Source organism: Petaurus breviceps, unplaced genomic scaffold, assembly GCF_028583685.1.
Source record: "Petaurus breviceps papuanus isolate PSGF00001 unplaced genomic scaffold, PetGlider_PUasm1.0 551, whole genome shotgun sequence".
Lineage (NCBI taxonomy): Eukaryota > Metazoa > Chordata > Mammalia > Diprotodontia > Petauridae > Petaurus > Petaurus breviceps.
In genome coordinates, this window is record NW_027186372.1 from 26,214,218 (window position 1) to 26,232,276 (window position 18,059).

General features: G+C 40.9%; 1 protein-coding gene across 1 annotated transcript in view; it reads right to left on the minus strand.

The window, feature by feature from the left end:
• The window catches only part of CYFIP2 (cytoplasmic FMR1 interacting protein 2), a 143,066-nt gene that overhangs the window by 102,179 nt on the left and 22,828 nt on the right, over window positions 1–18,059 (minus strand). The window contains exons 2-8 of the mRNA XM_069102493.1: window positions 17,374–17,461; window positions 15,001–15,140; window positions 12,262–12,351; window positions 8,325–8,402; window positions 6,723–6,824; window positions 1,292–1,473; window positions 817–913 (exon numbers count right to left, since the gene is read on the minus strand). Of these exons, the coding sequence (XP_068958594.1) occupies window positions 817–913; window positions 1,292–1,473; window positions 6,723–6,824; window positions 8,325–8,402; window positions 12,262–12,351; window positions 15,001–15,117 (666 nt within the window). The 5' untranslated portion in view covers window positions 15,118–15,140; window positions 17,374–17,461. The remainder of the gene's footprint in view (window positions 1–816; window positions 914–1,291; window positions 1,474–6,722; window positions 6,825–8,324; window positions 8,403–12,261; window positions 12,352–15,000; window positions 15,141–17,373; window positions 17,462–18,059) is intronic.

The following is an 18,059-nucleotide window of genomic DNA, read 5'->3' on the forward strand; positions in this document are numbered from 1 at the left end:
ATCTCCATAAACTGGCATTACTAGGGGTATCCATTGGTAGTGTCTGGATAAGACAATAAAAGAACTAAATTTTGGGAAAGAAATTATTTCTTTCCAACTCCAAGCAATATTATCCAACTAACTGAAGGCAAGATGGACTATGAAAATCCAGCCTTGGTCAAAGGGATTTGAGCATGACAGCTTTCCACAGAGGAATAGTGGGAAAGCTAGTCTCAGTCTTAAATAGGAGGTCCACTGTTTTGACTGATGCCATGTCTTTAAAATCAGCTTGGGTTGAGTGACCGCTGGGAGTGGCAGTGCTCTGGAAGATGCGAGTTTGAATCCTGTTTCAGGTACATACTAGCTAGGTTACACTGCGTCTGTTTTCTCATCTATAAAATGGGGATAATAATAGCACCTATTTCATAGGATTGTTTTAGGATCAAATGAAATAATGAATGTAAGGAATTTTACAGTCTTTAAAATGTTATATGGAAGGCCTAAATTAGCTGTCATGCACCTAGAAGTTAGAGACTTGTCAGAAGAGAACACGAAAGGCTGACTTTTGGTAGAAAAGGAAGGCTGAAATCATAGTGGGATGGGTTTTCCCACTGGTTCTTTGGTTTCTATGGTAGCTTAAGGCTATTATAGAAAGTTAGACTGGGGAAGAGATGGTCTCTGTGACACAGGGACCAGGCTGGTCAGTGACTACAAAACATTCCATCATGGCATGCCTTCCCTTGCCCACCCAGAGTTAGAATTCCTGAGAACATTGACCCAGTAGGGAAGGAAGAGAGTGGAGGGGAAAAGAAAGGAGGGGGAGGCTGTGGTTGTCACCTGTGTGATCCTGTTATGGTTTGCCAGGAACATGGAGAGGTTCTGAGACTCCTGGATAGACTGGGGATCAGCCATCTTCCTCAGGAACTGGGCTGCTCTGAAATACAGACAATCCCCTCAGAAAATTCCCCAGGAAAGTCCTGGCACTGTGGATCTGAACTGATCTGAAGCTTTTCACCCTTTGTGTCTATATTGAAATGAAAGGTCTCAGGTTTCTTTGAGTAGAAGAAACATATTGTGGGTTCTATTTTTATGTACAAAGCAACTCTTTCAAAGGCCCAGCTGTAGCATCTGCCCCGTCTCCCCCAAACTTTACATTGTGTCTAAAGGCATGTTCTGTAGACGTCTGAGAAGCTGGGCCCTTGTTCCGGTGCCACCCAAGGCTCAGGCCCTTGGACCTGTGAGAAGTTTCAGCTACATCCCTCTCCCCAGCTGGAGCAAAAGAGGGCGAGGCTTTGGGGAGGGGCTCCCTGACCTCTTGTAGGCAGAGTGGTCATTCTTGACACTGCACTTCATGTTCTTCAGCTCATCGAGGACAGCGAACATGTTGATGAACTTGCCCAGGGTCAGGAGGTAGGCCTCAGAGACAAAGTCCTTCCTCCGCTCTGTGTGGCACAGTCTCTTCACCTCACTGCAGAACCGCTCGATGGCCTTGCGCTGGAAAGCAATGCAAGAAAGGCTAGAGTGGCCTGAAGACCAAAGGTGGCCTAGAAGACCAGCTGACCTCATGACAGCGGTTCCTAGAAGGACTTCTGAGGCCCAAGTCTGATTTCCTTAGGGTGGAGTCCATGTGCCCCGATGTTAAGTCAAAAGACTTATTCATTTGGCAAACACCACTGTTTTCTGGTCCTCTCCAGCACAAACCCTCTACCCCAATCAGGCTACTCCTTTCCCAGTCTCCTGCACACCCTAAGCCCATATTTCTATGAGCAAATTTTGTTCATGGGGAGAAGAGTATCTTAGGAGATACAGTACTGGATAGGATCAAGGGCTCATAGCTGTAGAGCTGGACCTTAGAGGCCATCTACACCAATCCATTATTTTACAGATGAGGAAATTAAGGCATAGGAAGCTTAAGTGACTTGACCAGGGTCATACAGATAGGAAAGGTCTGAGGCAGGATTTGAACCTAAGTCTTCTTGAAGACTACTGAATCTTGTCTCAAGTCAGATACTTGACTTGGGAGTAGGGAAGACACCAGTTCAAATCTCATCTTTCATACTTATTAGATATGCGACCTCTCTGAGCGTCAGTTTCCTAATATGTCATATGAGAATAATAAATAAACCCACAAGCTTGTTGTGAGAATAAGATGAGATAATATATGTACTCTGCAAACCTTAAAGCACAAATTAATGTAAATTGTTGTTATTGCTATCTTCATTTTGGACTGGATCTGTGATTCCATTAATACAGCGAGCTCCAGGTGAGAAAACTCCCTTTACCAATGCAGGTCACTGCTTACTTTGCAACTTAGTGTCTTACAGAGTTATTTTTATTCATTTTACTTCACCTGCTTAAAATTTCCATTCCTTCACTCTCTTTGTCCCTCCTACCCATCCTTCCAGGCCCAGCACCTAGTCCATCCCCTTCCCTGGCAACTCTAGGACGGGATGACTCTGCCTACCCTGAGCAACCAGTGTACCGAAGTCACAGGATCATAGACAGGGAATTGGAAGGGACCCTAGATGTCATCTAGTCCACATCCTTCATTGTACAGATGAGGAAACTGAGCCCAGAAAAGTTAAGTGACTTGCCCAAGATCAACAAGGTGTCAATATTAAGTAACTGAGCCAGAATGCAAACCAAGGTCATCTGACTCCAAACCCACGGCTCTTTCCGCTGCCTGTTTGTTACATGTTTGTCAGTTTCACTTCCTCTAACCTGTCGACTCTGTGAGGGCAGAGACCGTGTTCTGTGGCTTCTCTTGTGTACGATACATATATCTCTTCCAGTGCTCGAGAGATGCAGTCACTACTGAGTAAACCAAGATCCTTAGTTCAGTGTAATAGAGAAAGTAGAGATATGAGTGGGAGATACTTATAGAGTGGTTTAAAGTTTGTAAGGTATCTTACACACGTCACCTCATTTGAGCATCGCAGCAACCCAATGAGGTGACTAATGGTATTATTATGTCATTTTACAAATGAGGAAACTGAGGTTCAGTGTAGTTAAGTGACTTGTCCATAGTCATAAGTTAGTAAGTGTTAGAGGAGAGATCTGAATCCAAGTTTTCCTGACTACACTTGTCATGTCTCTTTGTGTCTTTAAAATATGTGGAATGACTCCCACTTTGGTCTAACCACTCTGAATTGAAAGGTAGGCTTTGAAGTGTCTAGACCAAGAAAGCAGTCTGTAGAATATCTGTGATCATTTTATTACATATACATATATAAAAATAAAATTATATATACATACATGTATATGTTATATGTGTGCCGCACATATAAAACACAAATACTCTCATGTATATGCATACATTTATGTACACATTTGTATATTGCATTGTACATATAAAAATAAAATTGTATGTACATGTGTATGTGTGAACGTATATAAAATATGTGCAATACACATAATGTGTGTACACAATATAACATACACATTATAAATGCTATATACATACACATTTGTCTATATTACATGTATTTATGTTTCAATATGGCTAAAGTGGAAAAATAACTTAATAAAGAGACCATAGAGTTTATAAGGGTATTTTGTGTAGGGACTTTTTGTTTTCTTTTTAAAATCAGTTCACCTTCTCCTATGGAAGACTTTGTAATCTTTTTTCCTTGATGAGAGGATAATGTAACGATGAGATAATAAGATAATGTATCCTAGTAGGAAAAACATTGGCCAGGGTGGGTTCCACTCCCAGTATCACACACACTAGCCATGGGACTCAGGGTAGGTCACCTCCCCTTTTTGAGTCTCAGTTTCCCTATTGGTAAAATGAGTGCATGCGGATAGGTAATGGTCTTGATGGTCAATTCTAGACTTAACATGATGAATTTTGACCTCAGACAAGATAATCTCTCTGAGATCCCATGAACTCATCTGTAAAGTGGGGATAATATCTGTATTACACACTTCACAGGTATCTAGGCAGCACAATGGATAGATTGTAGGACTTGAAATCAGGAAGACTTGAGTTCAAATCCTACCTCAGACACTCCCTAACTGTGTGACACTGAGCACCAGCCCTGGAGTCAGGAGGACCTGAGTTCAAATCCGGCCTCAGACACTTACTAACTGTGTGACTTTGGGCAAGTCACTTAACCCCAATTGCCCTCCAAAAAGCAAAAAAAAAAACCCCAACAACAACAACAAAAAAAAACTGTGTGACCCCGGGAAAGTATCTTACCCTCTCTGTGCCCCAGTTTCTTCATATGTAAAATGGGAATAATAACCCTATCTAACAGGGTTCTTGTGAGAATCAAAAGAGTGAGGACACATACCTTGTAAATGAGAGCTATTATTACTGTTAGTTCACTCTAATGATTCTTTCAGTTTCGTGATGGACCATTTTTTCTATGACATTATACAAGTCACTTCCTCTTTCCCAACCTAAAGTTTCATCATCTGTCAAAGGAGCAGCTCAGCTAGGTGCCTTCTACAACCTCTTTTTAAGCTCTAAAGTTTTTTAAATGTAAAATTATACATTTTAATAGTTGTCAACAAAAAAGCTATGGGCACAGCAATCAGATCAATATGACCATGGCATCTGACAAAGGCATGTCAATTGGCTGCCCTATGAAGCAATTCACCTTCCCAGTGATTCCCCATAAGAAAACAGCCTTCAGTAGATACCACTCCCTACCTGTCTAATCTTCCACTATTCGAAGGCAAGCTCCTTGAGGGCAAGGATAGCTCACTTTTATATGTGTATTCCTCGTTTTGGGGGCAGCTAGGTGGCACAGTGGAGAGAGTGCTGGGCCTGGAGTCAGGAAGACTCATCTTCATGAGTTCATATTTGACCTCAGACATTTACTGTGTGACCCTGGGCAAGTCACTTAGCCCTGTTTGCCTCTATTTCCTCATCTGTAAAATGAGCTTGAGAAGAAAAAGGCAAACCACTACAGTATCTCTGCCAAGAAAACCCCAAATGTGGTCATGAAGAGTTGGACACGACTGAAACAACAAATTCCCTATTGAATTCATTGTTTAACACACTGTCAGTTTGATATATAGTAAGCATTTAATAAATGCTGTGTTTACTCATTCACAGGCAGCTGGTGGCACAGTAAACAGAGTGCTGGGCATGGAGTCAGGGAGCCCTGAGTTCAAATCCAGCCTCAAATACTAGCTGTATGGCCATAGTCAAATCACTTTTCATCTTTTCACCTCAGTTTCCTTAACTGTGAAATGGAGTAGGGAGGGTAATAATAGTACCTGCCTCAAAAGTTTGTTGTGAAGACTAAATCAGATAATATGTGTGTCTGTGTGTGTATTTTTTAAGTGCTAAGAGTAATGCCTGGCACATAGTAGGTACTATATAAATGCTAGTTACCTTCCCTCATTCATTTATTCATTCATTTAGTCAATCCATCCCACCAAGCAAACTCAAAAAATAAGGAGCAAAATATTCCCCTAACCACCTTGCTTTTAACAAGGCAGGACCAAATGAGCGAACAAACAATAAACAAGTCCCCCCCCCCCCAATGCTTTTGTTATGTGTCCCTTTTCAGGCTGGCCTGAAGTTTTGACAGCCTTGTTTCTGTCATCCTTCCTTCCTCTTTTCTTCTGACTTTTTTGCAGTTAGAGTATTAAGGTCTGTTCTGCTGATTCCTCTTCGAGCTGTGTATTCTTTAAGAAAGGAACTGACTGTATAGGTCTCTGATTCCCATTTGACCTGTTTCCTGGGTCAAGTGTCAAGTTCACTTTCTCTTCCCCTTTTGTAAAAGGGGAGGGGTAAGTCCTCCCCAAGATATTGGTCATTGAGGAACAATAATAAAGAGGATTGTAAAAGCACAGTCACCACTGCTCAGCCTGGATGCAGCCAAGTGACCCTGGGCCCGGTGGGGGTAGCTATCAGAATTTTTCTTGTCATTACTTCTCCTCCCGCATGAGTGGAGATGCTGATAACACACATTCCAATCATATTTTAAGGTCTGAAAAATACTTTAGGATCATAGATTTAGAGTTAGGATGTACCTTAGAGCCCATCTAATCCAATATGTGTGTGTTTATACCAACATATATAATTTTATATATATATATTTCAATATACATAATTTTATATATATATTCCAATATACAATTTTATATACTCCAATATATAATTTTATATATTCTAATATATAATTTATATATTCCTATGTATAATTTTTATATATTCCAATATATAATTAGATATTCCAATATATAATTAGATATCCCCATATATAATTATATATACATACCTACACACACACATAGGGGTGTGTGTGTATGTATGTGTGTGTATAATCCTACAAATGAAGAAACTGAAGCCTAGAGAAATTACGTGAATTGCTAAGACCACACAGACAGGTGGCAGAGCCAAGATTTTAACACAGATCCCCAGACTCCAAATTCAGTTCTCTTTTCACTGTACCTAGCTGCTTTCCTCACCATGACCCTATGTAGTAGGTCACAAAAAACATTTTACAGTTGAGGAAATTGACCCTCAGAGAAATCAAGTGACTTACACGGTCATAGAGCTGTGAAGTGTTTGAGGTGGGATTCAAACCCAGGTCTCCCGACTCCAAGTCCGTCCAGCACTCTCCCCATTATGCCACACTGCCTATGAGTCTGTGAAGGACGAGCATTTCCAAGGCAGGTAGGATATATGAGGTGGCAGGAACCTACAAACCCTTATCTTTACAATAAGAGATTCTTCCGAAGATACCTTAGTACCCTGTTCCCCTTCCAGGCCGTGCCCTCACCTGAAAGTACATGAACTTCATCAGTTTGGTGACCTCTGGCTCCAGCACCTCCACTGTCTTCTCATATATCTCCACACGATTCGGCTGCTCATTACATTTTACCTGTGAGGGGAGAAGAGGCTGTGGAGTGATGGATGTTTGGGAGATAACCCAGGGGTGTAAGCCTCTGACTTGGCAGGGGACTGGGGGACCCTGCAGAAGACCAGCAGAGACATGCAAGCAGCCACATCTAAGAATTTCATCCTCCTTACTTTCCTCCTTCTCTCTCTGCTCTGACTGATCGGTATATACCATCCCGTCCCACCTGGAAGGCTTTTCTCTTCTATGCTCTGAACCAATCCCAATGCCCTTCCCCTCTTTTTCCCAATGAAAATAGATGGACAGGGAACAGAGGCTGGGCCAGGAAGAATGCTCTATCCATCCTTCTAAGGGTGGGGTAGACAGGGCAAAATGCAGACGTATGCTAGTAAATGTTTAACAAGCAGCTCTTGGAGACTGAGTCTTATCTTCATTATTAACATTTTCTCCATCACTTTCTCAAATCTTGACAATCAACAAAACAATAAATCAATCCCTGAATTGTAAAGTTTGCCAATTTCCAAGATGTAAATGTACACACTGAAAATTTGACAACTGCCTTCTGAGAGCTAATTCAACTTGACTCTAGCACATTCATGGCTCCCCACTGTCCCACCCTACTAAGCTCATAGGAGATAGAGCTGAAATGGATGGTAGTGGTCAAGTTCAACCCCATACTTTCCCTAATAAGGAAACTGAGACCCTGATAGAAGTGAACTGACTTGATGAAGGTCACCTTCATGATAAACAGTAAAGTCATGATAAGAACCCAAATGTCGTGACTCCAAATAGTGTTTCTTCTATTCCATCACGCTGCCTTCAATAAGTAATCCAGGGGAAAACCCTATCCCATATGTACAATTGGGCAGACTAGGAAGGGACCCTTGATAGGGACCAAAAAAATCCATGTAATTATCATACTCTCCATGAACCACAGGTATTTATTTGATATGTCGAGACAGCACGACAGCATGGTTAAGGAGCTGGCCTCAGAGTTAGGACTTCCTGGGCTTGTCCTGTCTGACACACACTGGTTGTGACTGTGGGCAAATCACTTAACCTTCAATGCCCCCACTCAACCTGTTAAGGCCAATGGTTGTGCACTGGAGTCAATTTTCACTGGCAGGGTGTCTACTCTAATGAAATCTGGAACAAAAATTTTATAAAGTGAAGTCACTTATGCTATAATCTCCTCCAGGGACACTCACAGTGGGAGGAGCACTGAATCTAGAGTCCAAAAATCTGGGTTTGAATCCCGGCACCAGTAACCTTGCTCAAATCACTTCCTCTCTTTGAGATGCATTTTCCTCATCTGTAAAATGAGGGGGTTGGATTAGCTGATTTCTAAGGCTTCTGCAACCTCTAAATCCAGTGATCTTCTTTGTAAACCTCTGTGAATTCTTCTCCTGTCTGAGGAAGAGGGTCTGTCCTGACAGATGACTATTTCTTGGTGTAACACATCAGGCAGCAGCACCCACTAAAGGGAGAAGAGAGGCAGATGACAGATTCCAGGAGGCTTCTTACCTGGGGGATGGCCCTCGAGCAGCTTCTCCAGGTGTAAAGCATGACTGCATATTCATGCCCTTCCTCCAACATTTCATTCTGAAACAAAGAGATAAATGTGTATGTTCTGGGACTCCAGACAATAGTGAGAAACAGTTCCTGCTGCCCCAGACTCTAAAAGAAGCCCCCAAATCCCTGTTCAGAACCTCAACTGCTCCCACAATGACTACTAATTTCCAGACAAATGATCCAACAAATTCAGCACAAATGAGAAAACTACATCCCTTTTCCTGGGCATCTCTACATCATGGCTTCCTGGCCATCTCCACTCAGCTCACCACCTCGATCTCCTCCCTTGCAGAACCTCAGATTCCACCCCAAGAACACCCTTAGGCTCTAACAGGTAATCTTTCACTTACATTGCTTAGATCCAGGTCTCCTCCATCTCACTTCCTAGCCTTTTCAAAGCTATGCCTTCTGGGTGGGTACGTGCCTTTTCACACCCAGACAAATTCATATCCCCTTCATATGTTATCTTCCCCAGCAGAATGTAAGCTTTCTGAGGTCATGGGCTATTTTGTTAACTCATATTTGTATCCCCAGAACTTAGCACAATATCTGGCACAAAGTAAATGCTTAATAAATGTTCTCTCTCTCTCTGTCTCTCTCTCTGTCTCTGTCTCTCTGTCTCTGTCTCTGTCTCTCTCTCTCTCTGTCTCTCTCTCTGTCTCTGTCTCTGTCTCTCTCTGTCTCTCTGTCTCTCTCTGTCTCTGTCTCTCTCTGTCTCTCTGTCTCTGTCTCTCTCTGTCTCTCTCTCTCTCTCTGTCTCTCTCTCTGTCTCTGTCTCTCTCTCTGTCTCTGTCTCTCTCACTCTGTCTCTCTGTCTCTCTCTCTCTCTCTGTCTCTCTCTGACTCTGTCTCTCTGTCTCTGTCTCTCTGTCTCTGTCTCTCTCTCTCTCTCTCTCTCTCTCTCTCTCTATCCCATCCATCCAAACTATCCATCAATCCACCTACCTACCTACTTATCATCCATCTCTCTCTCTTCTATCTATCCATCTATTCTCTCTCTCTAATTTATTCAACTATCTACATACCTACCTATCATCCATCCATATATCCCATTCATCCAACTATCTATCCACCTATCACCTATCTATCATCTATCTGTCTGTCTGTATGTCTATCTGTCTATCCATCCATTTATCCTGCCAACCCACACTTGCATCTGAAAAAGTAAAATTACATAGATTATTTTTGATCTGTAATAATAAAAAAGAGATGTGGAATTTTATAGTATACAGAGGGTTGGCAAGTTCAGCCTCTGACACATATTGACTGTGTGATCTTAGTCAAGTCATTTAACTTCTTAGTGTGTCAGACAGCTCTCTAAGTTGCAGAACACTTGCTCTTCAGCATTGGAAGTTGGGTGAAAACTAAGCCACTAAAATCACAAGTCTGGCAAATAATAAAATTCACAAAATGCACTTATTTCATCAGACATTATCTACTGATCCTCTTTTTACCAATTTACCTATCGATTGCCTCCCATCTCTGTTTCTGACTTTCTGGACTTCAACCTCAGCTGCAGTCTCACTCTGGAACCTCTCTCAGTACCTGAAGCCTCCTCACCCTGGAGTTTGCATCCTCCATGTGAGTCCCCTTCTCCCAGTGATGAGTTCCTCCCAGGTCTTCCATTTTGGGGAGCAGCCCAGGTGGGCCAATCTTCATTCTCCTCCCATCTCTGCTTCAGACTTTCCAAACTTCAGTACTATGCCTTAAATACAATCTCACCCTGGAACCTCCTTTAGCACCTGGGGCCTCCTCATCCTGGAGCATCTACCAATTCCTAGCCCTTTTCATCCTGAAACAAGCCTCTGCTATGCTGGCCTTCTTTTCACACTGGTAAGTTCCTCCTGGGGGGAAAGGGGAAGCTCCATTTGGGGAGGGGTCTAGGACAGCAAACCCTCATCCCCCTTCCAGCTAAAGTCAGCTTCTGACTTTACAGACTCTGATGTCATATCCCTGCAGGAATATCTTCCCTCCCCCCCTTTTATGTTATGTCTTCCCCCACTAGAATGTTAGATCTTTGAAAGCAGGACATGGCTTCATTTTGCTTGTATTTGTATTCTCAGTACTTAACAAAGTGCCTGGAATAATTTCTTAATAAATGTTTGTTGACCGTCTACCTACCAACATAGACTCATGTAGCTAATTGCAGGGGTTGGCAGTGGTTAGGTTTTCTGATCAGCTCTACCTTTTAGAGCAAATATTGTCTAGAATCAAACATTCAATTCCTAAATTAGGTGCTCAAAAAAAGAAAGTAAGAAAGAAAGGAAAGAAAAAGGGAAGGGAAGGAAGGAAGGAAAAACATAAGGAAAGAAAGGGAGGGAGAAAAGGAGAAAAAGCAAAAGGCTCACCTCTCATTATAATATTCATTCTCTCATTAATTGTTAACCAATCAGACTTGATTTCCATCTATCAGGAACACCTACTCTTCCAAGAACATATAAATGTTGATCAGTCTCTGTAATTGTCTTGTTTTACAGAGAAAGCCAAATGACCATCATTTTAATAATTATCTGCTGGCCATAACTAATAAAACTGATAATTAATTACACATAAATTATGTCTCTTGAACTTTCCATTCATCACAGTTGTAAGGGTCTGCCGTTAAATTTGAACTCAGGTCTTCCTGACATCAGGTTCAGTTCTCCTCTAACTACTGTACCATCCAGCTGCCTCTGGCTCAAGGACTTGGGAGTGCTCTGTTTTGGTGAAACACAAAATAGTAAAGGCAAAGGACAGTGGGGAGCAAACCCATCTGAAAGGCACCTGAAAGGTCATGTACCTTTGTACCATGCATGCAAATAGTATTTAGTTTCACTTGGAAAGTTTCAGGCTTTGGCTTCTGTCTTCTAGGACAGTCCCCTACAGCCCCTCCCCAATGCTTCATCAGGGCTCGAAGTTGGCCCTGGGGAATCAAAGACTACCCTTACAGCATAAGCTATGGCAGAAGTCATTAAGCTAGAAAAGGGTCAAAAGCCCCAAACCAGCCCACATATAGGTCATCTGAGGGTCCCCCTCCCCACTAAAGGCACTGCCGATCCATCACCAAGCAATGATTTACTCAGCGTTCAGTGATTCATGAAGACTTAGACGAAGAATGGCCGTTGGCTGTGGTTGTGATGGAGAAGTCCCACACAATGAAATTATCAATTTTAAATTTAAATGGTGGATTTTTAAAACTATTGATTTAAAAACTAAAAACCCATCTCCTCTGCAGAGGTGGAAGACTATGGGTGTGGAATATCATATACAACAGCAGGCTTTTTTGCTACATTGGTTAGCTTTTCTCTACTTTTTCCCCCTTTTTTATTCTTAGCTCTAAGGGATGGCTCTCTGAGAGGGGTTGGAGGAATGACATATTGGAAAATACAGATGATGTAAAACAAAACATAGCAATAAAAATTTATTTTAAAAACAAACAAAAAATTGAAATAAGCCTTTTGTGCGTGGTGTGGAAAAAACTGCTCACCATAGAAATATAGTCTTTACCCCAGAATAGCTTGAGGAAACTAGACTTATTTGGAAAAAAATATTAGAAAATGTGACAGTACTAAATAAAAGGGAAAGATTATTGTAAACAAGACAGTTGGAGAAGATTTCACAGAGAGGGTAGAGGTGGGCCTTGAAGGATGGGGAAGACTTAGAGAGGAAGAGGGAAAGAAGGCAACAATGGCAAGTAGTAGGGGGTGAGTGAGGATGATAACATGTTAGATTGGAGAGAGGTCTGGGAAAATGCAAATTGAGAAGACTGACTGGAGCTGAGGATATTACTGGGGGAATGATAGACTGCACACTTCCCCCTGTCAGATGGCATTCCATATCCCCTCCAGCTTCAAAGATTTACATGAGTGTACATATGCGTGTACATGCAGATACATCTTCAGAGACTTACCATGCTGGAGTGCACTGTAGCCTGCTCAATGTACCTTGCAATACCTGTCACAAAGGCATTCCGATCCTCAAAATTTGTGTCAAAGTTGGCCTGTGAAATAAGAAATGATGAAAAGGCACATTTCAGAAAAAAAACCTGGAAAGACTTATACAAACTGATGCAAAGTGAAATGAGCAGAACCAAGAAAACACTATACACAGTATCAGCAACATTGTTTGATGATCAACTTGAATGACTCAGATCCTCTCAGCAACACAATGCCAAGTACAAAGGGCTCACGAAGGAAAGTGCTATCTATATCCAAATGAAGAATGGATGGACTCTGAATGCAGATCGAAGAGTATTTTTTTCACTTACTCTATTTTTTACTCGTGTTTTTTTCTTTTAATTTGTTTCTTCCTCCACAACCATGATAAATATGGAAAGTTTTACATGATAGCATATGTATAAATGATATCAAATTGCCTACCATTTTCAGAAGAGGGAAAGGGAGGGAGGGAGGAAGGAAGGGAGAAAAATCTGGAATTCAAAACTTATAAAAATGAATGCTAAAATTTTTCTTGATATGTAATTGTGGGAAAAAATAAAATACTATTTAAAGCAAACAAAACAAAACAAAGTTGGCCTGTGGGAATCCAAAATTTAGGTCATTGCCAAATGGGAAGAGAACAGTTCCAAAGGCATTAAATATCTTCTGTTGAGTGGGATTTGGCAACTGGGAATCTCATTGCTTCCACAAACTATAAAGAGTTTGAGATACCCAGCTGAAACATACAGGTCATCGTGGTATAACCTTTACAAAGCAGGTCAAAGGAACTGGGGGTAACCAGGCAGAAGCTTCCAGTACTTGGAGCATGGCATTTTCCCCAACCAGAAAAGTACCCCATCAAAACCAAAGCCAGGTGAAAAAAAATGTTTTGGCTTCCAAAGGGGAGAGTATTCCTCCATGCCCTTCTCATTTCTACCAATCAAGGGATGGATCATTCAATCAGCCAAGAAGCATTTATTAATCACCTACTATATGCCAGGAATTGTGCTAAGTGCAAGAGGTACAAAGACAAAAGTGAAAAAGTCTTTGCCCTCAAGGAGCTTATATTCTACTTGGGTCAGACTAAAGGCACTAGTCAAATTTGTATCATAACAATCATAATAGTTGCATTTATGGAGCACTTTGATGTTTACAAAGTACTTCATATGTTTTCTCATGTTATCCTCACAAGAACCTTGAGAAGCAGGTGCTGTTATTATCCCTAAATAATTATTGTAATTTATATATAATTAATAGTTCATAAAATTAAATAAATAAAATATTTTATATCACAATAATTATATTGTAATATGATTAATAATTAATCAATATCATCTATTGTTAAATATCCCTAAATATTATAAAATATTTACAGATGAGGAAACTGAGACTAAGAGAGGTTAAGTGACTTGCCTGAGTTTACACAGCTAATAAGCGTTTGAGGCAGGATTAGTACTCTTCTCTACTGGGCTACCTAGCTCCAATGTCAATGTGGTTATGTCAATAGGTGGTTAATTTCATGCCCAATATCACTGAATAGGACCTTGGACAAAAACAGTCCAAGGAGGTCATGGCATGGCATGACATGGAAGTGATTCTAGGTGACTCGATATTTTTCATAAATTCTATATGTACTTATATGTGTATGTAGTGTCTCCTCGACTGGAATGTAAGTCTTCTGAGGACAGGGATTGTCTGTCTATGTCCAGTGCTTAACACAGTGCCTTATACAGAGTTAAGTCCTTACTAAAGGCTTATTCATTAATTAATTCTGAAGTACTGAAATGTTGAAAGTATAGTAATGACAATCCACTAGCCCCTGGAATTATTTATCAGCCCACCAGGAGGTACATAGGTAGACAAATGAATAAACCAACATGGTGGAAAGCTTAACTCGCCCAGAGTGACTGGGCCACTGGCTATTTGCAAGGCTAATTGGATCTGCATCAGGAGGCTCCTGCAGCTGCACTTGCTTCTTTGGGTGAGTCAATCAATATTTATTACAAACATTCTCTTTGCACTTAAGTTAAAACAAACAACCATGACCCAGGCTCCCCAAGCCATTATCTGCTTTAGGGAGCCAAGAGCCTTTCACATATGTGAAGGAAATGTAATTACCCAGTTAGGCTCCAGGGGTTTTTAAATTGCAATATTTAATTCATGAGGTCAGTGTTGCTAAAACACTTGGTTGGTTCAGCTGCTGGAGCAGTGAGTAAGTTATTTGGGGTCACAGTGGATCAGGGGAGGGGAGAAGGTCTTCATACACACCCGTCAGTCTAATCCTCCAGAAGAACCAAGTCTAAGGGTGAGAGAGGTAGACAGCTGTCTAGGGCACCATATTCAGGGTGGTATAACAAGGTATACTTTCTAATACAATTTTTCATAAATGTACACATTTTTAATGCCAGAAAATTCTGCTCTCCATTGTCCACAGGGGTTTGTTTTGTAATAAGGCAAGTTGGATACATTATTGTGAAGGCACAATTTCTTAATTTTGACTAGGGAGGATAAGGACTTGCCTTGACTTTACCCTCCACAGCCACTTTTCTAACCTGCACCTGGCACTGGACCTCCTAATTCATCACTTTTTACCTCCCTGAGGCTGGCCTGGGTTTCCACATTTCCCTTTAACCTCCCATCTGTTTGTGAATTGATCTTGTAGGGGGATGTTTGAACCTTGCTGCCCTGGGCCTGGTCTTGAAGGTACTTACTTGGTACATGATAGAAGATGGTGGAGGTTCGATGCATGGCTGCTGGTCGGGGAGAGGCAGCTCTTCCAACAGGTCCACATTGGACAGGGCATCTTCCAGGGTGACGTGTGTCGTCATGGTTGTGGCTTCTCAGTTCTGTTCTGGTTGCAGAGTGAGGGGAGAGAACAGAACATTTGGAAAATTCAGATGTTGCCAGAAATTCCTGCCCATCCCCACCCCCAGTCAATATACTGTAGCTAAGCTGAGGGAGGAGAAATTGCCTAGCAATCAATTCCTGTAATTAGTGGTTCTTCAATGGAAACCCCTATGGGGATGGCTCCTGCTAAGTGACCAAGAAAAGTGACTTTATAGTACATGTTGAGTGGGAACCAGGGACTGACACAGATGCTGCTTTCTGAATACCTATCTTAGATCAGAGGTTCTTGGCTTTTGTTGGGTCATGGATCCCTTTGGCAGGCTGATGAAGTCTATGAACCCTTTCTAAGAATAATGTTTTAAAATACATAAATATGCATATATAAGATTGAAAAGAAAACCTATTACATAGAAATTGTCAATATATATATTTAAGTTAAGAACTGGGGTATCTAGGTGGAGCAATGAATAGAGCACTGGCCCTGGAGTCAGGAGGATCTGAGTTCAAATCTGGCCTCAGACACTAGACAATTACTAGCTGTGTGACCTTGGGAAAGTCACTTAACCCCAACTGCCTTGCCTTCCCCTCTAAAAAAAAAGTTAAGAACCTCTGTCCTAGAACACAGAACTTTTGAATGAGGAGTTTAGGGATCCTCTATAAAAATCAGAGGATCCTGTGACTTAGAAGATAGAGATCATTTCATTCAATCCCTCTCATTTTGCAGACAAAAATAATTTGCCCAGTGCTTAAACAATTGGAAAGAGCTTTTGTTTACAACAGTTCTGTAAAGCAGTTAATATGTGTATCTTCCTCTCCATTTTACAGATATAGAAAGTGAGGTATAGTAATTAATTGTCACTGCTGAGATTTGAATTTTGATTCAAATCTATTGTTCATTATATGGATAGGGAAACTGATGCACAGAAAGATAAAGTCATTCCTCCATGGCAAAGGTGGGGAACCTGCTGCTTCAAGGCCACATGTGGCCTTCTAGGTCCTTGGGTGTGGCCTTTTGATTGAGTCCAAGTTTTACGGAACAAATCATTTTATTAATTTTATTATTTGTTCTATGAAGTTTGGATTCAGTAAAACGGCTTGAAGTTGCAGGTTCCCCACCCCTGCTCTAAGGTTACACATCCCCCCTTTTGTTTTTAAAGCAATCAGGGTTAAGTAACTTGCTCAAAGTTACATGGACAGTTATTTCTGGGTGTGGTGCTAATTATCTGAGCCCAGATTTGATCCCCAGGTCATCCCGACACTTGAGCCGGTGCTCTTACTTGCTGAGCCACCTGGCCGCCTCTCACACATCCTCTTTTAGACCTGGGAGGAAACTGAGAACCAGAGAAGTTAAGTGGGTTATTTGTGGACATACAGCTAGAAAGCACTGGAGTTAGATTCTGAATCCAGACCTTCTGACAGGATGTGCATCTGTCTTTCAAATATGACACACTTCTTAAAGCTGTATAGATATTAGGTTTGTTCTAAAAGAAATAAAATCCTGAAAAGCTGGGAAGATTTGTATGAACTGATCCAGAGTGAAGAGAGCAGAATCAGGAGAATGGTTTATATAGTAACATTTTAAAGACAACTGTGTAAACTTAAAAACTCTGATCAACATAATAACCAATGATGATTCCAGAGGCTTCATTATCACACGATACCACCTCCAGACAAAAAGGTGACAGACTCAGGGCACAGAATGTGATATATTTTTTGGACATGGTCAATGCAGGTATTTGTTTTGATTGACTTTGTGTATTTGTTATGAGTTTTGTTTTTCTTCCTTTAAAAAATATGTATATGCTGCCCTGCATTCCCCCCTCCCAAAAAGAAAAAAAAATGTATATATATATGCACACATGAATAAATATATATACACACATATATAAATATATATTTTAAGAAATTGTAAAAATTAGATCCTGACGAATAAACCATTTTTTTTTCAGAGAAGGGAAAAAATTGTTTTTGGACATAGGTGTTTAGAGAACCACACTAATCAAATGAGGCACAAATAAGAAATTCTGCGTCCTGGTAAGACCTTGGTGGCAGAGTGCAGGGTCTAGATGATCTGAAATGAGGTGGAAAGGAATTCTTCAGAAAAGGAGTTTCATTCCTGCATATCAATGTGTTTGATGTTGGAGAAAGGAAATGAAGTGAATGGCTGTAAATACTGATTAAATCATAACATACAACTAAATGACAACAATATGGAATTGAGGAACCATGATCCCTACCTTGTCTCATGAGTTGGGAGAAAACTTAGAGATCATTTAGTCCAGAGATTCTTAAGGTATTTTTTGTGTACTGGATCCCTTTGGCAGTCTGTTTTAAAAATGCATAAATTAAAAAACATAAAATTACAAAGGAAAACAATTATATTGAAATATAGTTATCAAATATTTTTAAGTTCACAAACCCAAGGTTAAGGATCCCCGCTCCAACCCCACCCCCAGGAAAATAACATACATAGGATTACAAAGGAAACCAATTATATTGAAAAATGGTTATAAATTTTTTTTCAAGTTTGTATACCCCAGGTTAAGAACCCCTAGTCAAGTTCACCCCTCTTATTTTATAGATGAACACACTGGGGACCTGGTAGATTGTAACTTGCCCAAGAGCATGTACCTAGTAAATACTGGAACTGGAATTGGAACCTGGACTAGCACACCGCTGCATCAAAGGCTGGTGAAAAATCCAGCCATGCATTCAGTGTAGGCCTCACTCTCCCTTTTTGCTATCATATTTTTAATCTCTCTTTTCATGTTTGATTAGTTCTAATAAATAGTGGAAGAAAAAAAGAGAGAAAAGGAGGGGTAAAAATGAGGAAGAAAAAAGGAGAAAGGAAGGAGGGAAAGAAGGACAGGAAGGAGGGAAGGAAGGAAGGAAGGAAGGAAGGAAGGAAGGAAGGAAGGAAGGA